We start from the raw sequence: 25666 nt of genomic DNA, 5'->3' as shown, positions 1-25666 counted from the left end.
AGAGGGATACTTCAACCACCAACTTACCATCCTGAGACAAGGCCGAGTATAACCCACAAAGATCTCCGCCACGACACAACCCAAGGGGGGGCGCCAACCCAGACAGGAAGACCACGTCAGTGACTCAACCTACTCAAGTGACGCACCCCTCCTAGGGACGGCATGGAAGAGCACCAGTAAGCCAGTGACTCAGCCCCTGTAATAGGGTTAGAGGCGGAGAATCCCAGTGGAGAGAGGGGAACCGGCCAGGAAGAGACAGCAAGGGCGGTTCGTTGCTCCAGTACCTTTCTGTTCACCTTCACACTCCTGGGCCAGACTACACTCAATCATAGGACCTACTGAAGAGATGAGTCTTCAATAAAGACTTAAAGGTTGAGACCGAGTCTGCGTCTCTCACATGGGTAGGCAGACCATTCCATAAAAATGGAGCTCTATAGGAGAAAACCCTGCCTCCAGCTGTGTGCTTAGAAATTCTAGGGACAACAAGGAGGCCTGCGTCTTGTGACCGTAGCGTACGTGTAGGTATGTACGGTAGGACCAAATCGGAAAGATAGGTCATGGAATGCCCATGGAATGCTTTGTAGGTTAGCAGTAAAACCTTGAAGTCAGCCCTTGCCTTAACAGGAAGCCAGTGTAGGGAGGCTAGCACTGGAGTAATATGATCACATTTTTTGGTTCTAGTCAGAATTCTAGCAGCCGTATTTAGTACTAACTGAAGTTTATTTAGTGCTTTATCCGGGTAGCCTTGCAGTAGTCTAACCTAGAAGTAACAAAAGCATGGATACATTTTTCAGCATAATTTTTGGATGAAAATGTCTGATTTTTGCAATGTAACGTAAATGGAAAAAAGCTGTCCTTGAAACAGTATTGATATGTTCGTCAAAAGAGAGATCAGGGTCCAAAGTAACTTCGAGGTCCTTCACAGTTTTATTTGAGACGACTGTACAACCATCAAGATTAATTGTCAGATTCAACAGAAGATCTCTTTGTTTCTTGGGACCTAGAACAAGCATCTCTGTTTTGTCCGAGTTTTAAAAGTAGAAAGTTTGCAGCCTACACAGGCTTCCAGTGAGGGCAATTTTGGGGCTTCACCATGTTTCATTGAAATGAACAGCTGTGTGTCATCCACATAGCAGTGAATGTTAACATTATGTTTTCAAATGACATCCCCAAGAGGTAAAATATATAGTGAAAACAATAGTGGTCCTAAAATGGAGTGTGTGTTTCTCTATATTGGTGTGTTTCTGTATAATGGTGGTTTCTCTATTGTGGTGTGTTTCTCTAAAGTGGTGTTTTTCTCTATAGTGGTGTGTTTCTAAGTAATGGTGTTTCTCTACAGTGGTGTGTTTCTTTATAATGGTGTTTCTCCATATTTGTCTGTTTCTCTATATTTGTCTGTTTCTCTACAATGGTGTTTCTGTCAATTAAGGTGTTTCTCTACAGTGGTGTTTCTTTATAGTGGTGTATTTCTCTGTAGTGGTGTGTTTGTCTCCAATGGTGTGCTTCTCTATAATGGTGTTTCGCTATAGGGGTGTTTCTCTTTAATTGTGTGTTTCTCCATAGTGGTGTTTCAATACGGTGGTGTGTTTCTCTATAGTGGTGTGTTTCTCTATAGTGGTGTTTTTCTCTATAGTAGTGTTTCACAATAGTTTTGTTTCTCCATAGTGGTGTGTTTCTCTATAGTGGTGTTCATCTGTAGTGGTGTGTTTGTCTGTAATGGTGTCTCTATCATGGTGTGTTTCTCTGTAGTGGTGTGTTTCTGTATGATGGTGGTTTCTCTATTGTGGTGTGTTTGTCTATAGTGGTGTTTTTCTCTATAGTGGTGTGTTTCACTATATTCTTGTTTCTCCATGGTGGTGGGTTTCTCTATAGTGGTGTGCTTGTCCATAATGGTGTTTCTCTATAGTGGTGTGTTTCTCTGTAATGGTATTTTTCTATAGTGTTGTGTTTCTCTATAGTGGCATGTTTCTCTATCATGGTGTGTTTCTCTATAGTGGTGTTTCACAATAGTTTTGTTACTCTGTAGATTTGTTTCTCCATAGTGGTTTTCCTCTGTAGTGATGTGTTTGTCTATAATGGTGTCTCTATAATGGTGTGTTTCTCTATTTTGGTGTCTGCCTATAATGCTGTTTTTCTCTACAGTGGTGTTTTTTCTATATAGTGGTGTGTTTCTATATCACAGTGTATTTCTCTTTAGTGTTGTGTTTCTCTATAGTGGCATGTTTCTCTCTTATGGTGTTTTTCTCTATAGTGGTGTTTCACAATAGTTTTGTTTCTCTATAGTGGTGTTTCTCTATAGTGGTGTTTTTCTCTATAGTGGTGTGTTTCTCTATAGTGGTGTTTTTCTCTATAGTGGTGTTTCTCTATAGTGGTGTTTTTCTCTATAGTGGTGTGTTTCTCTATAGTGGTGTTTTTCTCTATAGTGGTGTTTTTCTCTATAGTGGTGTGTTTCTCTATAGTGGTGTTTTTCTCTATAGTGGTGTGTTTCTCTATAGTGGTGTGTTTCTCTATAGTGGTGTTTTTCTCTATAGTGGTGTGTTTCTCTGCAGTGATGTTTTTTCTCTATAGTGGTGTGTTTCTCTATAGTGGTGTGTTTCTCTATAGTGGTGTTTTTCTCTATAGTGGTGTGTTTGAGGATGTTTTTCTCTATAGTGGTGTGTTTCTCTATAGTGGTGTGTTTCTCTGCAGTGATGTTTTTTCTCTATAGTGGTGTGTTTCTCTACAGTGGTGTTTTTCTATATAGTGGTGTTTCTCTATAGTGGTGTTTCTCTATAGTGGTGTTTCTCTATAGTAGTGTGTTTCTCTATAGTGGTGTTTTTCTATATAGTGGTGTGTTTCTATATCACAGTGTATTTCTCTTTAGTGTTGTGTTTCTCTATAGTGGCATGTTTCTCTCTTATGGTGTTTTTCTCTATAGTGGTGTTTCACAATAGTTTTGTTTCTCTATAGTGGTGTTTCTCTATAGTGGTGTGTTTCTCTGCAGTGATGTTTTTTGTCTATAGTAGTGTGTTTCTCTATAGTGGTGTTTCTCTATAGTGGTGTCTTTCTCGATATTGGTGTTTCACAGTAGTTTTGTTTCTCTATAGTTGTGTTTGTCCATAGTGGTGTGTTTCTCTATAGTGGTGTTCCTCGATAGTGATGTGTTTGTCTAGATTGTGTTTCTCTAAATGGTGTGTTTTTCTATACTGGTGTGTTTCTGTAGTGTGGTGTTTCTCTATAGTGGTGTGTTTCTCTGTAATGGTGTTTCTCTGTAATGGTGTTTTCTGTAATGGTGTTTCTTTGTAATGGTGTTTTCTGTAATGGTGTTTCTCTGTAATGGTGTTTCTCTGTAATGGTGTTTCTCTGTAATGGTGTTCTTCTGTAATGGTGTTTCTCTATAGTGGTGTTTCTCTGTAATGGTGTTTCTCTGTAATGGTGTTCTTCTGTAATGGTGTTTCTCTATAGTGGTGTTTTTCTCTACAGCGCTATGTTTCTCTGTAATGGTGTTTTCTGTAATGGTGTTTCTCTGTAATGGTGTTTCTCTATAGTGGTGTTTTTCTCTACAGCGCTATGTTTCTCTGTAATGGTGTTTTCTGTAATGGTGTTTTTCTGTAATGGTGTTTCTCTGTAATGGTGTTTCTCTATAGTGGTGTTTTTCTCTACAGTGCTGTGTTTCTCTTTATTAATGGTGTTTCTCTACAGTGGTATTTTTATATAGTGGTGTGTTTTTTTATAGCGGTGTTTCGCTATAGGGGTGTGCCTCTATTGTTTTGTTTTTCTCTATAATGGTGTGTTTTTTTCTGTGGTGTTTTTTTCTGTTGTGGTGTTCCTCTGTAGTCATGTTTTTCTGTAATGTTGTTTCTCTGTAATGGTGTTTCTCTATAATGCTGTGTTTCTCAATAATGTTGTTTCTCAATAATGTTGTTTCTCTATAATGTTGTTTCTCTGAAATTGTGTTTCTCTATAATGGTATTTCACCTTACTAGTATGTTTCTCTATAATGGTATTTCACCTTACTAGTGTGTTTCTCTATAATGGTATTTCACCTTACTAGTGTGTTTCTCTATAATGGTATTTCACCTTACTAGTGTGTTTCTCTATAATGGTATTTCACCTTACTAGTGTGTTTCTCTATAATGGTATTTCACCTTACTAGTGTGTTTCTCTATAATGGTATTTCACCTTACTAGTGTGTTTCTCTATAATGGTATTTCACCTTAGTAGTGTTTCTCTATAATGGTATTTCACCTTACTAGTATGTTTCTCTATAATGGTATTTCACCTTACTAGTGTGTTTCTCTATAATGGTATTTCACCTTACTAGTGTGTTTCTCTATAATGGTATTTCACCTTACTAGTGTGTTTCTCTATAATGGTATTTCACCTTACTAGTGCGTTTCTCTATAATGGTATTTCACCTTACTAGTGTGTTTCTCTATAATGGTATTTCACCTTAGTAGTGTGTTTCTCTATAATGGTATTTCACCTTACTAGTGTGTTTCTCTATAATGGTATTTCACCTTACTAGTGTGTTTCTCTATAATGGTATTTCACCTTACTAGTGTGTTTCTCTATAATGGTATTTCACCTTACTAGTGTGTTTCTCTATAATGGTATTTCACCTTACTAGTGTGTTTCTCTATAATGGTATTTCACCTTACTAGTGTGTTTCTCTATAATGGTATTTCACCTTACTAGTGTGTTTCTCTATAATGGTATTTCACCTTACTAGTGTGTTTCTCTATAATGGTATTTCACCTTACTAGTGTGTTTCTCTATAATGGTATTTCACCTTACTAGTGTGTTTCTCTATAATGGTATTTCACCTTACTAGTGTGTTTCTCTATAATGGTATTTCACCTTACTAGTGTGTTTCTCTATAATGGTATTTCACCTTACTAGTGTGTTTCTCTATAATGGTATTTCACCTTACTAGTGTGTTTCTCTATAATGGTATTTCACCTTACTAGTGTGTTTCTCTATAATGGTATTTCACCTTACTAGTGTGTTTCTCTATAATGGTATTTCACCTTACTAGTGTGTTTCTCTATAATGGTATTTCACCTTACTAGTGTGTTTCTCTATAATGGTATTTCACCTTACTAGTGTGTTTCTCTATAATGGTATTTCACCTTACTAGTGTGTTTCTCTATAATGGTATTTCACCTTACTAGTGTGTTTCTCTATGATGCTTTGTTTCTCTATAATGTTGTGTTTCTCTTTTGTGGTGTGTTTCTTTATCATATTGTTTTTCTCTGTAATGGTGTGTTTCTCTGATGGTGTTTCTTTATAAAGGTGTGTTTCTCTATAGTGTTGTTTTTCTCTATAACGGTGTTTCTATGTAAGTGTTTCTCTATAGTGGTGTATTTCTCTATAATAGTGTGTTTCACTCTAGTGTTGTGTTTATCTATGGTGATTTGTTGCTTTCTAGTGGTGTTTCTATATAATGGTGTGTTTCTCTACAGTGGTGTGTTTCTCTAAAATTGGGTTTTTCTCTATAGTGGTATGTTTCTCTATAATGGTGTTTCTCTGGACTGGTGTTTCTCTACAGTGGTGTGTATCTCTATAGTGGTGTGTATCTCTATAGTGGTGTTTCTCTGTAGTGGTGTTTCTCTGTAGTGGTGTTTCTCTGTAGTGGTGTGTCTCTATAGTGGTGTGTATCTCTATAATGGTGTTTCTCTATAGTGGTGTTTCTCGATAGTGCTGTTAATCCATAGTGTTGTTTCTCTATTGTGGTGTGTTTCGCTGTAATGCTGTTTCTCTATAAAAAAAATTCTGTGTGTTGTTGTGTTTTGCTATAGTCTTTTGTTTCTCTATGGTTGTGTGTTTCTCTGTATAAGTGTTTCTTTATATTGGTGTTTCTCTATAGTGGTGTGTTTCTCTATAGTGGTGTGATTCAGTATATTGATGTGTTTCTCTATAGTGTTGTGTTTCTCCATAATATTGTGTTTCTCTATAATGGTGTTTCTCTATAGTGATGTTTCACAATGGTTTTGTTTCTCTACAATGGTGTGTTTCTCTATAATGGTGTGTTTCTCTATTGTGGTGTGTTTCTCTATAATGGTGTTTCTCTATTGTGGTGTGTTTCTCTATAATGGTGTTTCTCTATAACATTTTTTCTGTGTGGTGATGTGTTTCTCTATAGTGGTGTGTTTCTCTATAGTGGTGTGTTTCTCTATTGTGGTGTGTTTCTCTATAATGGTGTTTCTCTGTAGTGATGTTTCACAATGGTTTTGTTTCTCTATAATGGTGTGTTTCTCTATAATGGTGTGTTTCTCTATGACAGTATTTCTGTGTGGTGATTTGTTTCTCTATTGTGGTGTGTTTCTCTATAGTGGTGTGTTTCTCTATAGTGGTGTGTTTCTCTATAGTTGTGCGTTTCTCTATAGTGGTGTGTTTCTCTATAGTGGTGTGTTTCTCTATTGTGGTGTGTTTCTCTATTGTGGTGTGTTTCTCTATAATGGTGTGTTTCTCTATAGTGGTGTGTTTCTCTATAGTGGTTTGTTTCTCTATAGTGGTGTGTTTCTCTATAGTGGTGTGTTTCTCTATAGTGGTGTGTTTCTCTATAGTGGTTTGTTTCTCTATAGTGGTGTGTTTCTCTATAGTGGTGTGTTTCTCTATAATGGTGTGTTTCTCTATAGTGGTGTGTTTCTCTATGGTGGTGTGTTTCTCAATAATGGTGTTTCTCTATAGTGGTGTGTTTCTCTATGGTGGTGTGTTTCTCTATAATGGTGTGTTTCTCTATTGAGGTGTGTTTCTCTATAATGTTGTTTCTCTATGACAGTATTTCTGTGTGGTGATTTGTTTCTCTATAGTGGTGTGTTTCTCTATAGTGGTGTGTTTCTCTATAGTGGTGTGTTTCTCTATAGTTGTGCGTTTCTCTATAGTGGTGTGTTTCTCTATAGTGGTGTGTTTCTCTATTGTGGTGTGTTTCTCTATTGTGGTGTGTTTCTCTATTGTGGTGTGTTTCTCTATTGTGGTGTGTTTCTCTATAGTGGTGTGTTTCTCTATAGTGGTGTGTTTCTCTGTAGAGGTGTGTTTCTCTATTGTGGTGTTTCTCTATATTGGTGTGTTTCTCTATAATGGTGTGTTCCTCTGTAAGGGTGTGTTTGTCTATGGTGATGCGTTTCTTTACAATTGTGTGTTTCTCAGCAATCCCAGGACAAACACGTCTTCACAAGGCTGCCCTTAGCGTCTCTGTGATACCTTCATAATACACACACACACACACACACACACACACACACACACACACACACACACACACACACACACACACACACACACACACACACACAAGCTCCATTTTGGCACTGAGAGTTTGGTGTGAATGCGAGCATCTGAAGTGGCAGCCAGCTCCGGTTTTAAAATGTGTCAAAAGAACTCCCAAAATGTTTGACATGGAGAGTAAGGAATGTGTGTTTGCGTGCTTTTGGGTGTGCGTGTGGTGTGCGTTTGTTTAGCTATTCCTGTGGGAGGCAAGTAAAGGGATTTTCAGCTTGATGTTCAGTCCATATCCATTCTGAACATTGAATCCAACATTGAATCTATTTACCACCCTTTTCATGACAACTCACTTAAGGCTATGCTTAACAAACTATCGTTTTGGCAAGTCGGTTAGGACATCTACTTTGTGCATGACACAAGTCATTTTTCCAGCAATTGTTTACAGACAGATTATTTCACTTATAATTCACTGTATCACAATTCCAGTGGGTCAGAAGTTTACATACACAAAGTTGACTGTGCCCTTAAACAGCTTGGAAAACTCCAGAAAATGATGTAATGGCTTTAGAAGCTTCTGATAGGCTAATAGACATCATTTGAGTCAATTGAAGGTGTACCTGTGGATGTATTTCAAGGCCTACCTTCAACCTCAGTGCCTCTTTGCTTGACATCATGGGACAATCAAAAGGAATCAGCCAAGACCTCAGAAAAAAATTGTAGACCTCCACAAGTCTGGTTCATCCTTGGGAGCAATTTCCAAATGCCTGAAGGTACCACATTCATCTGCACAAACAATAGTACGCAAGTATAAACACCATGGGACCGCGCAGCCATCATACCGCTCAGGAAGGAGACACGTTCTGTCTCAGAGAGATGAACGTACTTTGGTGCAAAACGTGCAAATCAATCCCAGAACAACAGCAAAGGACCTTGTGAAGATGCTGGAGGAAACCGGTACAAAGGTATCTATAGCCACAGTAAAACGAGTCCTATATTGACATAACCTGAAAGGCCGCTCAGCAAGGAAGAAGTCACTGCTCCAAAACCACCATAAAAAAGCCAGACTAAGGTTTACAACTGAACATGAGGACAAAGATCGTACTTTTTGGAGAAAGGTCCTCTGGTCTGATGAAACAAAAATAGAACTGTTTGGCCATAATGACCATTGTTATGCTTGGAGGAAAAAGGGGGAGGCTTGCAAGCCGAAGAACCGCATCCCAACCGTGAAGCACGGAGGTGGCAGCATCATGTTGTGGGGGTGCTTTGCTGCAGGAGGGACTGGTGCGCTTCACAAAATAGATGGCATCATGAGGATGAAAAATTATGTGAATATATTGAAGCAACTTCTCAAGACATCAGTCAGGAAGTTAAAGCTTGGTCGGAAATGGGTCTTCCAAATGGACAATGACCCCAATCATACTTACAAAGTTGTGGGAATATGGCTTAAGGACCACAAAGTCAAGGTATTGGAGTGGCCATCACAAAGCCCTGACCTCAGTCCTATTGAAAATTTGTGGACAGAACTGAAAAAGTGTGTGCAAGCAAGGAGTCCTGCAAACCAGACTCAGTTACACCAGCTTTGTCAGGAGTAATGGGCCAAAATTCACCCAATTTATTGTGGGAAGCTTATGGAAGGCTACCCGAAACGTTTGACCCAAGTTAAACAATTGAAAGGCAATGCTACCAAATACCAATTGAGTGTATGTTAACTTCTGTCCCACTGGGAATGTGATGAAATAAAAGCTGAAAAAGATTTATCTCTACTATTCTGACATTTCACATTCTTAAAATGAAGTGGTGATCCTAAATGACCTAAAACAGGATTACATTTACTAGGATTAAATGTCAGGAATTGTGAAAAACTGAGTTTAAATGTATTTGGCTAAGGTGTATGTAAACTTCCGTTTTCAACTGTATATTTTATATGACTGTAGCCTCCTGTTTTATTCCGAAAAGTTTTTTGCGATGGTAATGACATTTGTTTATGAGGTGTAGTTGAAGTATCATTAACCTAGTCTAGCAGCTAGCTAGCTAACTTTAGATGCTACAGTGAGGGAAAAAAGTATTTAATCCCCTGCTGATTTTGTACGTTTGCACACTGACAAAGAAATGATCAGTCTATAATTTTAATGGTAGGTTTATTTGAACAGTGAGAGACAGAATAACAACAAAAAAATCCAGAAAAACGCATGTCAAAAATGTTGTAAATTGATTTGCATTTTAATGAGGGAAATAAGTATTTGACCCCTCTGCAAAACATGACTTAGTACTTGGTGGCAAAACCCTTGTTGGCAATCACAGAGGTCAGACGTTTCTTGTAGTTGGCCACCAGGTTTGCACACATCTCAGGAGGGATTTTGTCCCACTCCTCTTTGCAGATCTTCTCCAAGTCATTAAGGTTTCGAGGCTGACGTTTGACAACTTGAACTTTCAGCTCCCTCCACAGATTTTCTATGGGATTAAGGTCTGGAGACTGGCTAGGCCACTCCAGGACCTTAATGTGCTTCTTCTTGAGCCACTCCTTTGTTGCCTTGGCTGTGTGTTTTGGGTCATTGTCATGCAGGAATACCCATCCACGACCCATTTTCAATGCCCTGGCTGAGGGAAGGACCCAAGATTTGACGGTACGTGGCCCCGTCCATCGTCCCTTTGATGCGGTGAAGTTGTCCTGTCCCCTTAGCAGAAAAACACCCCCAAAGCATAATGTTTCCACCTCCATGTTTGACGGTGGGGATGTTATTCTTGGGGTCATAGGCAGCATTCCTCCTCCTCCTAACACGGCGAGTTGAGTTGATGCCAAAGAGCTCCATTTTGGTCTCATCTGACCACAACACTTTCACCCAGTTGTCCTCTGAATCATTCAGATGTTCATTGGCAAACTTCAGACGGGCATGTATATGTGCTTTCTTGAGCAGGGGGACCTTGCGGGCGCTGCAGGATTTCAGTCCTTCACGGCATAGTGTGTTACCAATTGTTTTCTTGGTGACTATGGTCCCAGCTGCCTTGAGATCATTGACAAGATCCTCCCGTGTAGTTCTGGGCTGATTCCTCACCGTTCTCATGATCATTGCAACTCTACGAGGTGAGATCTTGCATGGCGCCCCAGGCCGAGGGAGATTGACAGTTCTTTTGTGTTTCTTCCATTTGCGAATAATCGCACCAACTGTTGTCACCTTCTCACCAAGCTGCTTGGCGATGGTCTTGTAGCCCATTCCAGCCTTGTGTAGGTCTACAATCTTGTCCCTGACATCCTTGGAGAGCTCTTTGGTCTTGGCCATGGTGGAGCGTTTGGAATCTGATTGATTGATTGCTTCTGTGGACAGGTGTCTTTTATACAGGTAACAACCTTTAAGAGTGTGCTCCTAATCTCAGCTCGTTACCTGTATAAAAGACACCTGGGAGCCAGAAATCTTTCTGATTGAGAGGGGGTCAAATACTTATTTCCCTCATTAAAATGCAAATCAATTTATAACATTTTTGACATGCGTTTTTCTGGCTTTTTTTGTTGTTATTCTGTCTCTCACTGTTCAAATAAACCTACCATTAAAATTATAGACTGATCATTTCTTTGTCAGTGTGCAAACGTTCAAAATCAACAGGGGATCAAATACTTTTTTCCCTCACTGTATGTAAGCTAGCTTGACTTTCTATAAAGTAAGTGAAACAAATTGAGGAAAATGTAACTAAACTAAACATGTTTTATTGTCACCTGAAACGATATGTTTCTCCTGTCTTAACTTCTCCTGTCTTAACTTCTCCTGTCTTAAAATAAATGCTATCTTTGATGAGAGATCGGCTCTCCTCCATCTTGCGTTACAAACACTGCACTTGTCCGACCAATAGTAGCGGGGCAAGAAAAGGACATAATGCCAACGGAATTCCATTCATTTGTGTACATGGCGTAATACACTGCAAGTGTTCGATTTCCTCAAGGATCTCCTTTTGTAGGCTACATATGGAGTTATCATCATGACGATGATGCAATATTTTGAGAATATCATATCAGCACAACTGATCTGCTTTGAGAGCTCTCTCCTCTCAGTGTTGACGTTAGAGTGCACGCCAAGCCAGAGCTCAGCTGTTTGTCAGTGTGAGGAAACTTTTTATGGTGGAAATGAAGCAAAGTGTGTGTTCTGTTCTCTGGTATAAAGAGATGTTGCAGTAAATAATGGAATCACCTTCTGTTCTGGTGTGGTTTATGTGGCTTTCCTAATGAGGGTTGTATTCATCCTCTCTCTGGCAGTAACGCAGAGCGCGATGCTCTCCTCTGCTCTCCAGCCTGTTTCCATGGAGATGCTTAGGGCCTGTACTGTTTTTTCTTCATCCTATTTTTCTGTCTCTTTCTCTCTCTATGTTTGTGTGTGCGGGTGTATGTGTGTTACACTCCACTGCGGGGGTGGGTTCACCAGGTATTGTGAGATAGTGAGTTAGTGAGTGCTAGTAATGTAGTGTGTAAGTGTGTCCGTGTCCATTTGCATGTACATGTTTGGCCTAGGGGTATGTTCGTGGGGGGGTGACTGAATGTACCAGAGTGGGCGGGATTGTGCTCTTCTGTGTTGTGATTCACCAATACAATATCTTCTCTGTTTCACTGCTCCTAGCATGAGCGATGTGTTGTGATTCATCAATACTATATCTTCTCTGTTTCACTGCTGATAGCAGGAGCACCATATATCTGTATTTAGACCTACAGATGACCCACAGATTCCTCGGACAAAATCAGCCAAAATCAACAATTTTTATGGCAGAGTCCAAGATAATAATCTGATGATGAGTCATAGCACAGTTATAGGTGTACTGTATGTCAATGGCTTCAGTCTACTGGTTCATCAAGTCAGGTTGTAAAATATATTTTAGGGAACATTGAATCATGACACATGAGACCCCTGTCCATGTCCTCAAACTTTGGATACCTTTCTAGCATGCCCAGTGTGAGTGATAGTCTTCCTATCAAGCCCAGTGTGAGTGATAGTCTTCCTTCCAAGCCCAGTGTGAGTGATAGTCTTCCTTCCAAGCCCAGTGTGAGTGATAGTCTTCCTTCCAAGCCCAGTGTGAGTGATAGTCTTCCTTCCAAGCCCAGTGTGAGTGATAGTCTTCCTTCTAAGCCCAGTGTGAGTGATAGTCTTCCTACCAAGCCCAGTGCGAGTGATAGTCTTCCTTCCAAGCCCAGTGTGAGTGATAGTCTTCCTACCAAGCCCAGTGTGAGTGATAGTCTTCCTTCCAAGCCCAGTGTGAGTGATAGTCTTCCTACCAAGCCCAGTGTGAGTGATAGTCTTCCTACCAAGCCCAGTGTGAGTGATAGTCTTCCTTCCAAGCCCAGTGTGAGTGATAGTCTTCCTATCAAGCCCAGTGTGAGTGATAGTCTTCCTTCCAAGCCCAGTGTGAGTGATAGTCTTCCTACCAAGCCCAGTGTGAGTGATAGTCTTCCTACCAAGCCCAGTGCGAGTGATAGTCTTCCTTCCAAGCCCAGTGTGAGTGATAGTCTTCCTACCAAGCCCAGTGTGAGTGATAGTCATCCTTCCAAGCCCAGTGCGAGTGATAGTCTTCCTACCAAGCTCAGTGCGAGTGATAGTCTTCCTTCCAAGCACAGTGTGAGTGATAGTTTTCCTACCAAGCCCAGTGTGAGTGATATTCTTCCTTCCAAGCCCAGTGCGACTTGAAGAAGGAAAGATGCCATATGATGTGTTGATCCCACATTTGCTCCAATCTCCCAAGAGGCTGAAGACTGAGAGCAGTGGTTAAGACAGACTACTGGGGGTTTGTGGTGACAAGGATGTGGGACAAGTGTTACCTCTGGCCAGACAAAATGTCCGCCAGGGGATTTTAGGAGATATAAAACACAGAGGACAGAGAAAAGCTGTAAAAACGTTTCTATCCCAGAGTGATGTAATGCAGAGACCTAGACAGAGAATCCTGACAGTATTATGTGAATTAGAAGGGAAAACCCTCTGGCTGCAGCAGCCAGCCTCTCTGTTCAACTATCCTCCAGTCCTCATGGCTTGTGTCAATATGTGAGTAATGTTTATACAGGATTATCTATTTATCTAAGTGCTCAGGTCAAGCCCAGAAAGTATTGTGTGTATGTTATGCTGATCAAAATCTGTCATTCTGCCCCTGAACAAGGCAGTTAACCCACTGTTCCTATGCTGTCATTGAAAATAAGAATTTGTTCTTAACTGACTTGCCTAGTTAAATAAAGGTAAAATAAAAAACTTGTGGCTGTGGGTATCTGCTTGTAGTTCTGTGGGTTTCCACAAGGTGAGATAATGTGAACCTTTCGTTACTAGTCCAACGCTCTAACCACTAGACTACCTGCCGCCCCAGAGTTACTAATCACATCCTTTTTTAAGAGAAAAAACTGCATCGACCTGTGTTGCCTTAATCAGGTTCTTACCAAGCATGAAATCGATTTGTGTTTTTTTTTCTCCTTTTGAAAGCATGTAAAGTGAACATCTCCCCGGCAGATAATAGATTGCCTATGTGCTGGGCTACCCTGTGGAGAAACAGGGGGGTTACAGTCACCTCTCTGGGGGGAGTCTACTTATAGGAGGGGAGGACGATGTGGAGCTCAGTGTATCGTCTCAACCTTGGCTTGGTTGATCTCTTGGCTCTGACTTGGCTCTGCCAAGGGGCCTGCATGGTGCTAATAAGAAGAGTGTTAGACTGAGATCGGGATGGTATAGCCCTGCCAGGCTGCAGATGTCTACACTGGAAATGCGGGCGGCTAAAGCTAATGTGCTAACTACTGTAACCACAAAGGCAGGCAGGCATTGGGGCAGGGCGGCTGTGACCAAGGCCAGGATAAAGATTATTGTATGCTTCCTAGTCGAAACAGTTCGCACGTATTTTATGATTACATTTTGTGACGTTTTTTCCATTTTGGTTTTTATCATCTGCTCGTACACACATTTTCTCTTGATGCAAGCCGAAGTTCAGTAGACAACGTCTACACCCCTTCATCTGTGATTAGTCAACAGTACTACCCCAAATAGGAGTGGAAACAGGAAATGTTTGTTGTCATTTAACGCAAGTCTTTATGGAGTATGCGAGCACAGACGGTCGCTTAGCCTAGCCGAGTTCTGCTAGGAGCAAACTGCACCAATGTATGCCGACGCCTTAACGTTGTCAGTGCATGGTACAGGAGCACGGATCAGCTGGTTAACTCTGCCACACACACACACACACACACACACACACACACACACACACACACACACACACACACACACACACACACACACACACACACACACACACACACACAGAGATGTAATAAACCAACCAAATTACCTACACAGGTGATTGCATAGGACTGAATGAAAAGTCTGTTGAAAGACACATTTTGGAAGATTACAAACCAAAATCTTGTCTTCTTTTCGATATACAGATGTTAGATTTATGCCTTTTCCTTGTCATTTTTCTAAATGGATGAACAGTTCTACATTGAACACTGCATGGGCTGAGTTATGGCCAGGGCATCTGTTTGATGAGTAGGCTTATGCTTAATGATTCTGATGAAAATACGGTCTTTATCTTTATCAAACTACTATTTGTACATATTGTCAGCGTGGAACCCATCTATGTTGTTTAGGGGGCAATAGCCTAGGCCAGTGGTTCCCAAACTTTTTATAGTCCCATACCCCTTCAAACATTCAACCTCCAGCTGCATACCCCCTCTAGCACCAGGGACAGCACACTCAAATGTTGTTTTTTGTCATCATTGTAAGCCTGCCACACACACACTATACAATGCATTTATGAAACATAAGAATGAGTGTGAGTTTGTCAAAACCCGGCTCGTGAGAAGTGACAAAGAGCTCTTATAGGACCAGGGAACAAATAATGATATAATAATGATCAATCATTTTGCTCTTTATTTAGCCATCTTACATATAAAACTTCATTTGTTCATCGAAAATAGTGAATAACTCACCACAGGTTAATGAGAAGGGTGTGCTTGAAAGGATGCACATAATTCTGCAATGTTAGGTTGTATTGGAGAGTCTCAGTCTTAAATCATTTTCTACACACAGTCTGTGCCTGTATTTAGGTGTTATGCTAGTGAGGGCCGAGAATCCACTCTCACATAGGTACGTGGTTGCAAAGGGCATCAGTGTCTTAACAGCGAAATTTGCCAAGGCAGGATACTCTGAGCGCAGCCCAATCCAGAAATCTGGCAGTAGCTTCCGATTAAATTAAATTTTCACAGAACCGCTTGTTGCAATTTTGATGAGGCTCCCTTGTTTAAATATCGGTAAGTGGACATGAAAGGGATAATGAATCCAGTTGTTTGTGTCGTCCGTTTCGGGAAAGTACCTGCATAATTGCGCACCCAACTCACTCAGGTGCTTCGTTATATCTCATTTGACATTGTCCGTAAGCTTGAGTTAATTTGCACACAAAAAATCATACAACGATGGAAAGACCTGTGTGTTGTCCTTGTTAATGCAGACAGATAAGAGCTCCAACTTCTTAATCATAGCCTCAATTTTGTCCCGCACATTGAATATAGTTGCGGAGAGTCCCTGTAATCCTAGATTCAGATCATTCAGACGAGAAAAAACATCACCCAGATAGGCCAGTCGTGATAAAATCGTCATCATGCAAGCGGTCAGACAAGTGAAAATTATGGTCAGTGAAGAAAACTTTAAGCTTGTCTCACAATTCAAAAAAACGTGCCAATACTTTGCCGCTTGATAAGCAGCACACTTCTGTTTGTTGTAAAAGCATTACATGGTCGCTGCCCATATCATTGCATAATGCAGGAAATACACGAGAGTTCAGGGGCCTTGCTTTAACAAAGTGAACCATTTTCACTGTAGTGTCCAGAACGTATTTCAAGCTGTCAGGCATTCCTTTGGCAGTAAGAGCCTCTCGTTAATGCTGCAGTGTACCGAAGTAGTGTCAGGAGCAACTGCTTGCATGAGCGTTACCATTCCACTATGTCTCCCTGTCATGGCTTTTGCGCCATCAGTACAGATATCAACACATCTTGACCACCAAAGACCATTTGATGTCACAAAGCTGTCCAGTACTTTAAAAATATCCTCTCATGTTGTCCTGGTTTCCAGAAGAGGATGTCTTCCTTAATTGACCCCCCATAAACGTAACGGACATATACCAGGAGCTGTGCCAGGCCTGCCACGTCTGTTGTAACGCATAGAATTCACTGGCTTGTATGTGAAGCAGTAATTGTTTCAAAACATCTCCTGCCATCTCACTGATGCGTCGTGAAACGTTATTGTTTGATGAAGGAATTGTCTGTATAGTTTTTTGGCCTTTTCCCCCAGCATTGTCCCAGCCATATCCACAGCAGCAGGAAGAATGAAGTCCTCCACAATAGTATGGGACTTGCCTGCCCTAGCCACTCGGTAGCTCACCATATAAGACAATTCTAGCTCCTTCTTATTATTGGTATCTTGCTTTTATACATGTCTTACTACTCGAAGGTTGTCTTAATTCTCGCTCAAAAAACTCTTGTGGCTTACTTTTCAAATTGGCATGTTTTGTTTCTAAATGTCTGCGCAAGAGTGAAGGTTTCATTGAGTTGTGAGATAGTACTTTTGCACATATAACACACTGTGGCTGAGGAAAGACACTACTCCCAATATAAGTGAATCCCAAATCAATGCAGTTCTCATCATATTTGCGCGTCTTCGATGGTCCATCGTCCCTGTCTGTTGTTCGGTGCTTTCCCGGGTAAGAGGGCAGCAGCTCTTCGGCTGCATCAGATTCACAACTTTCAGTGTCCATGCTAGCTGGGCTAACAACAAATGTAGAATTACTGATGCCCAACATATTAGTGGATTCGACTATTTCAGCCACACCCGTTGCTGACAGGTGTATAAAATCGAGGACACGGCCAAGGCAGCATACTCTGAGTGAGAATCTCCATAGACAAATATTGACAGTAGAATGGCCTTACTGAAGAGCTCAGTGACTTTCAACGTGACTCTGTCATAGGATGCCACCTTTCCAGCAAGTTAGTTCATCAAATTTCTGCCCAGCTAGAGCTTCCCCGGGCCAACTGTAAGTGCTGTCATTGTGAAGTGGAAATGTCAAGGAGCAACAATGGCTCAGCCGTGAAGTGGTAGGCCACACAAGTTTACAGAATGGGACCACTGAGTGCTGTAGCACATAAAAATTGTCTGTCCTCGGTTGCAACACTTACTACCGAATTCCAAACTGCCTCTGGAAGCAACATCAGCACAAGCAGCACAAGAACTGTTCATCGGGAGCGTCATGAAATGGGTTTCCATGGCCGAGCACCCGCACAAAAGCCTAAGATCACCATGTGCAATGCCAAGCATCGGCTGGAGTGGTGTAAAGCTCGCAGGAATGTTGGTTATCCCATTAGCTAGATACGTTTTTATAGGCGAACACAGCACATGTGTGTAGAGGGAGCGGTCAGAACGCAATGAGTGAGTGAGACACTGAGGGGAAAGGGAATTTAGGGAGCAGAATTGTGATGCTTGGCTTGGTTTATTTTTTGTTTCCTGCAAATGCACATCTACAAATGCAACAGTCAAAGCAAATTAACGTTGTCTTCAAGACAACATTTAGCCCAGTATTTGAAAAAAATTAAGATCTCTAGTTAAAGATCGAGTTTTGAAGTCAATTCGAGTACCCGAGTACTCAATTACTCATGCTCGGGTAGCTGCCTGGTGGTTAATTTTTCTGTAGAAACACTTTGTGACCACTGCTGATGTAAAAGAAAAGTGTTATAAATACATGGGATTATTTGATTGATGTTCTCTCTGAAGAGTTCAATGATCTTCTAATGTAGATTTTAGTGACCAATTTAGACATTTCCTATGAAAGGAAATGATGGGAATTGACCTTGTGTAAACTTGAGTCTTAGATTGGGTGGTTGTGAAAAGGAGCATGTGTGTACCATGTGTCACACTGTTCTCTGATAGGAGAGATACGAGGAACCACACACCTTCAATCCAACCAGTACCTGAACAGTGTGTACTATCTCACTCACACACTGGCACCACAAACACTGGGAGAAAACAGTCACTGTGGGAGGTCAATAGACTGAAAAAAAACTCCCTTGTGAATGGGCTGATATATTAAGTGGAGGTTGTTACTGTCACCACTGTGGGAGTACAATCAACTGCAGCAACCTCCCAGGAACATTTCTAAAATGTTTCAGCAATGTTTTCTGCTGTTGTGAACGGGTAGGCACAATGAGTAGTGTTGCACAGTAAAATACCTGGGTTAACACCAGCTAATTATCAGGGTAATTCTGTCTGTGTTTGTTTATCTGGTAGGGGTTTGACCTTAGTGACATTTTATAGTTGAGGGCAGGGGACTTAAAGGGATACTTCTAGATTTTGGCAATGAAGCCCTTTATCTACTTCCCTAGAGTCAAAGAAACTCGTGGATACCATTGTTATGTCTATGCGTACAGTTTGCATGCAGTCCCTGTAATGACCTTACTGTACCTGGCTACCCTTTGGTGGTTCCAGGTCGTGATGTCCCACACCCGGTGCATCGTGACGGTCTGGAGACAGAGCGCAACCACCATCTGGGTAAGCACCTTCGTCTCTCTCACACACACACACACACACACACACACACACACACACACACACACACACACACGCACACGCACACGCACACAGACACAGACAGACAGACAGACAGACAGACAGACAGACAGACAGACAGACAGACAGACAGACAGACAGACAGACAGACAGACAGACAGACAGAGAGAGAGAGCCAGGCTCACCGTACGTACACAGGTTCTCAGACTTCATTACTAATTGGGTCGACATCTGGTTATGTCAAGAGGGCAAGGGCTCACTGAAGAATATGTCTGTGTATAAGAGAATACACTCGTTTCAGGCACTCATTACAAGAGAACAAGACCAAAATTCCCCAAGAAACATTAGGTTACAAGTTTCTATTTATAGCTTCTGTGCACACATGAAATAGATCATTCATTAGGCATTATTTATTCCAGTTTGCAAAGTAATGTGCTTGATGTGATCCCCAGTTACAGAATAACGGTATGTATCTGTATCCGCATTACAGGAAGGTGTGATAGTGTGATGGAATGGATTTATTGCTAGGTCTGTGTGAAAAGTGTCCATGGGTGTATCCCAAATGGTCCGTAGGACCATTGTAATGCACAATGTAGTGAATAGGGTGCTATTGACCTCACAGCCAATCTGTAAATAGCACACCCAACTACCTCATCCCCATATTATTACTTACCCTCTTGCTCTTTTGCGCCCCAGTATCTCTACTTGCACATCATCATCTGCACATCTATCAGTCCCGTGTTAATGCTAAATTGTATTTATTTAGCCTCTATGGCCTATTTATTGCCTACCTACCTACTCTTCTACATTTGCACGCACTGTACATCGATTTTTCTATATTTTTTTCTATTGTGTTATTGATTGTACGTTTCTTTATGTGTAACTCAGTGTTGTTGTTTTTGTCGCACTAGTTTGCTTTATCTTGGCCAGGTCACAGTTGTAAATGAGAACTTGTTCTCAACTGGCCAACCTGGTTAAATAAAGGGGAAATAAAAAAGAAATACAAATATTTGGGACTCAGGCCATGTCTTTCCTGTTGGGGCTGCCCTATAGGGATCTGCAAGCTGTAAGTCACCTCAATTGAGGGCAACTAAACGTTTTGATGCAGCAGTTACCCCCCTCAGTTTCCCTCCCTTTTTCCCTCCCCTTCTATTTGTGAAGCCCCTACTCATCCCTCTCGTCAAGCTTTTCTGAAGTGATGCCAAAGATTGGTACACCGAAGCCTACTCTGCAAGATGAAATGAGCATTGTCACAGGCCGTTGCCTAGTTACTGGGGACAGGGGCCATCTCCATAGGGAAAAGACTCAGCCGGGGCTAACTGTCTCTGACGCCGACACCCCTCACAACTGTATGCCTCAGTAAGTGACTTTGGAGAAAGCAAACACCATTAAAAAAGGAAATGCTCTGCATTAGCTGTTTGATGGCATGGTTGTTATTAGCCCAGATCGAATCGGTCTTATTCGCTGCATGGGGCAAATACATGTGGAATAGGGGTGTGAACGTTTAAACATAAAAAAACAAAAAAACGAATTGGTATCCTTAACATTAACGTTCACAGAATACATAACAATTATTTTAAGAATTATAGATACAGAACTCCTTTATGCAATCGCGGTGTCAGATTTGAAAATAGCTTTTCGGCGAAAGCACATTTTGCAATATTCTGAGTAGATAGCCCGGCCATCACGGCTAGCTAATTTGACACCCACCAAGTTTGGCCCTCACCAAACTCCGATTTACTATAAGAAAAATTGGATTACCTTTGCTGTTCTTCGTCAGAATGCACTCCCAGGACTTCTACTTCAACCTCAAATGTTGTTTTGGTTCCAAATAATCCATAGTTATATTGAAATAGCTCCATTTTGTTCGTGCGTTCAGGTCACAATCCGAAGGGTGACGCGCGAGCGCATTTCATGACAAAAAAATTCTAAATATTCCATTACCGTACTTTGAAGCATGTCAAACGCTGTTTAAAATCAAAAAAACATTTTTCTCGTAAAATAGCGATAATATTCCAACCGGGCGACATTGTATTCATTCAAAGAGCAAAAGAAAAACATGGAGAATTCACATGAACGCGCATCTCCAGTGTCACTGTTCTCAGCCTGACCAATCACAAAATCTTCTGCTGTTTTTCGCCCAGAGACTGGAGAGACGTAATTCCACTCTCTGGCGCCTTCTGAGAGCCAATGGAAGCCTTAGAAAATGTCACGTTACAGCAGAGATGCTGTATTTTTGATAGAGATGCCACAGAAGGAGAACAAATTGTCAGACAGGGCACTTCCTGTATGGAATCTTCTCAGGTTTTGGCCTGCCATATGAGTTCTGTTATACTCACAGACACCATTCAAACAGTTTTAGAAACTTTAGAGTGTTTTCTATCCAAATATACTAATTATATGCATATTCTCGTTTCTGGGCAAGAGTAGTAACCAGTTTAAATCGGGTACGTTTTTTATCCGGCCGTGCAAATACTGCCCCCTAGCCCCAACAGGTTTTAAAACTGCATTGTTGGCTAAGGGCTTGTCAGTAAGCATTTCACTGTTGTATTCGGTGCATGTACAAATACATTTGATTACATTTTTTTATTTTATATGATTATGGATAGATAGGCCTAGTGCACGGTCTGACTGGTGGCCGACCTGTCTATAGTGTGCCCTTCCTCTCTCACTCTGTCCCTCACTAGCTCGCTATGAAAGATGCAAGCGTTTGTGTTTTCGGAAGTACAGCAACTAATCAGTCTCCTCCGTTTCAAAAATACTGAATCTTAGGAGTCGATTCCTAGGGGAGTATGTGTTTTCTTTTTACTAAATGTCTTGATAAGTCACGGTATTTAACAAACTTTAAAGTACTTTTTTAGGAGAGAGTGCTCTGTGATCAGGCAGCAGGCAGGCAGACTGCACACAGGCAGTTTGAGATTATTTTATTGACGCTTCTGGTCTCCCGGTGATGGAGCGGGACTCCTTTACGGACAATTCAAATTCCAATTCAGTGTCTTCAAAAATACACTACATGGCCAAAGGTATATGGACACCTGTTCGTCAAACATCTCATTCCAAAATCATGGACATTAATATGGAGTTGGTCCACATGGCATTGTCTGTATGTGTTTTTGCGTGTGCGCTTGCGTGAGTGCGTGCGTGGGTGCATGAACGCATGGACAACAGCAGCTGGTGTATTTGGGTTCCTTTTCTGGAACCTTAAACCCAATCTTGGATGAACCCCATCACCCCTCTCTGTCTCTTTTTTTCCCTCTCCTCTCTCATGGCCCACAAGCTCTCATGCACAAACGCGTACATGCTGCGCACACACACACACACACACACACACACACACACACACACACACACACACACACACACACACACACAACGGTCCCAGGACCTGTACTGGACCCCATCACTAGTAGCAGAGCAGCTGACTCAGAGATAGGGGTTGATTACCCCCATCTGCGGAACAACAGTCATCCTGTTGAATCATACAGGCCATCAAAGGCGAAGGGCAGGATCCCTCAACACACAACATATTTATCTGACAGTCCTGCCCCACTGGGCAAAAAACTGGTTCAATCAACGTTGTTTCCACGTCATTTCAACCCAAAAATCTATGTGATGACGTTGAATCAATTTGGAAAACTGATTTGATTTGCAAAAAGTCATCAACTTAAGGGAATTTTGTCTTTTTTTTCAGCTAATATATTTTTTTTTACCCCTTTTTCTCCCCAATTTCATAATATCCAATTGGTAGTTGCAGTCTTGTCCCATCGCTTCAACTCACCTATGGACTAGGGAGAGGCAAAGGTCGAGAGTCATGCGTCTTCTGAAACACGCAATGCTTCTTGAAACACTGCTCGCTTAGCCCGGAAGCCAGCCACACCAATATGTCAGAGGAAAGACCGTGGAGCTGACGTCCGGAGTCAGCTTGCAGGCACCCAGCCCACCACAAGGAGTCGCTAGAGAGCGATGGAACAAGGAAATCCCGGTTGGCCAAACCATCCCCTAACCCGGAAAACGCTGGGCCAATTGTGCGCCGCCTCATGGGTCTCCCGGTCACGGCCGGCTGTAACACAGAACTGATTTAGAGGGCCTCTATGTGGTTTTGCCTTAATATCCCACAAAGATGTCAGTGTGAGTAACCACTTGTGGTGTGTATGGGGTTTTAACATAGTGTGATTGAACTGTGTGATTGAACCTGCAGTGCCGTTTCTTTATCTGCAATGTATTGGATTGGTGCTTTGGGCTCTTCTCATGGTGGGTTTTGTCAATGTTCTGCTTCAACTGATAGAAGCTGGAGGGATACTGCTGGTCAGTGCATCAGTGAGATATCTGAGACTAATTGAATCAGTTTTGAAGTTATAGTTTTCATCTACAGGAGGAGGATCATAGTACAGTACTGGTTGAGCTCCTTCTCCTCCCTTTCCCTTCATTTCGGGGAGTATATGAAAAAAAAGAGAAAAATGCAGTTGTCACAGTGCTCTGACTGTAATCTGAGTGTCCATCACACCCTTCTCCATGCAGTCCCTAGAGGACCTTTTATTTTCCCTCCTCTACAGTGGCAGAGAGCGGAGAAGTTGGACAGCCCAGGTCACCAGAGTTCCCTTTATCTCCTGTCCCACTGTGACAGGCTGAAAGCCCTAAGGCCTTATATTTCCCACCTCTCAGCTTCCCCTTTTCAACCCAGTGGAGGAAGTCAAAGGGGAGAGAACAGGAACGATGTAGGTCAACGAATGAACACAGACATTTGTAGAGCATGAGAAGAGAATGTCTTATCACATTTAGGCCAGATAGAAGGATCAATGAAATATGAATGAGGAGAGGAGTTTAGATGTAATTTGCCTATAAAAATAAGGAATGGACATGGTAGAGGTAAGGCATTATCTTTTATGTTCACTGAACAAGTGTTTATGGGTCATTAATATGCAAACCTGCTCCGAGCACATTGGAACCATATGATTTAGACCCCAGGGCCCAGTTTTTTCTAAAGTTATCTGCTAGGATTTCCCCAATCAGATAGAATTAAATGTTAGAATTGGGTGTGCTGGACATTTTTTTTTGCTTGCGCTTTTCTAATAACTAATTTATGTGTTCTATTCATGTGCTTTTCTAATAACTCTTTTCAGTGCTCATGCAAGTGACTGACTGTTTTGAGAACGAAAGGTCTCAGCTTAGAGAGAAGAAGCATCATGAAGTATTGGTCTGTCACATGTTATGAACCAGTATTGGTCTGTCACATGTTATGAACCAGTATTGGTCTGTCACATGTTATGAACCAGTATTGGTCTGTCACATGTTATGAACCAGTGTTGGTCAGTCACATGAATGAAATAAAATGGAAATGATGAATTAATTATGCTAAATCATTCAAATGTAACTTATCTGTATATAGCCATATATAAGACAACCTGCGGGACTGCCCCAGCAGAGCTCCTGATTTGACATGTGTACTATGGTGCATTGAGTTTGGTTGGAACCTCTCCAGCGCACTGATAATAAAGGATGATTCATTTAAGATTGCCTTTGTGTGTCCCTGGTGGCAATTTCCACGACATGGTGGTGGATTTCCACGACATGGGTTTTTTCTAAACTGAAAACATTTATTCTGATCATCCAGATAGGGATAAGGGTTTGGAAATACAATCTCACCTTTTAATCAGGATTAAATGTTGTTTTTACATTTTCCAAAACTCAAAAGGTAGTAATTAGGATAGAAGGCATCTGGAGAAAGACACCAGTGATAATGCCTATGGACATCTTGTAATGAAGGAGACAGAGAGAGCGGAAAAGCTGAATTGTCTAGCTGAAGAGCAGATCAAGTTGACCGTGCTCCAACAAAAAGAGACAACTGTGTATTCGCTTACTTGAAGCGCGCTTGAAAGATGCTGGGGTTATGTGTTCAGATGAGGAAGATTTCTGAACAATATAGACTTGTGTTTAGAATGATTTAAGTTATCCAGTGAGATGGTGAATTTTGTAAAAAAAAATATTTAACACTTTTTTTGAGTGTTATATTAAGAGTTTTGCAAACAAAAATTCTTACAATTTACATGCAAACTCGTTTGTCTTGGCTATCTTCATGTAAACTCAGCAAAAAAAGAAACGCCCCTTTTTCAGGACCCTGTCTTTCACAGATAATTCGTAAAAATCCAAATAACTTCACAGATCTTCATTGTAAAGGGTTTAAACAGTTTCCCATGCTTGTTCAATGAACCATAAACAATTAATGAACATGCACCTGTGGAACGGTCGTTAAGACACTAACAGCTTACAGACGGTAGGCAAAAAAGGTCACAGTTATGAAAACTTAGGACACTATAAAGAGGCCTTTCTACTGACTCTGAAAAATACCAGCTCATCTACATGAACGTGCTTTAGGCATGCTGCAAGGAGGCATGAGGACTGTGTGGCCAGGGCAATAAATTGCAATGTCCGTACTGTGAGACGCCTAAGACAGCGCTACAGGGAGACAGAACAGACAGCTGATCGTCCTCGCAGTGGTAGACCAGGTGTAACAACACCTGCACAGGATCGGTACATCTGAACATCACACCTGCGGGACAGGTACAGGATGGCAACAACAACTGCCAAAGTTACACCAGGAACACACAATCCCTCCATCAGTGCTCAGACTGTCCGCAATAGGCTGGAGAGAGGCTGGACTGAGGGCTTGTAGGCCTGTTGTAAGGCAGGTCCTCACCAGACATCACTGGCAACAACATCGCCTATGGGCACAAATCCACCAATGCTGGACCAGACAGGACTGGCAAAAAGTGCTCTTCACTGATGAGTCACGGTTTTGTCTCACCAGGGGTGATGGTCGGATTCGCGTTTATCGTCGAAGTAATGAGCGTTATACCGAGGCCTGTACTCTGGAGCGGGATCGATTTGGAGGTGGAGGGTCCGTCATG

At 41.5% G+C, this 25666-nt stretch overlaps 1 protein-coding gene across 1 annotated transcript in view; it reads left to right on the top strand.

Moving 5' to 3' along the window:
* LOC106608148 (disks large-associated protein 2-like) overlaps nt 1-25666 on the top strand; it is a 777756-nt gene that overhangs the window by 34194 nt on the left and 717896 nt on the right. The window contains 1 exon segment of the mRNA XM_045719533.1: nt 18681-18743. Coding sequence (XP_045575489.1) covers nt 18681-18743 — 63 coding nt within the window.

Source organism: Salmo salar, chromosome ssa06 (assembly GCF_905237065.1).
Source record: "Salmo salar chromosome ssa06, Ssal_v3.1, whole genome shotgun sequence".
NCBI lineage: Eukaryota > Metazoa > Chordata > Actinopteri > Salmoniformes > Salmonidae > Salmo > Salmo salar.
The sequence above is the reverse complement of the archived record's forward strand: the minus strand, read 5'-3'. Positions and strand labels throughout refer to the sequence as shown.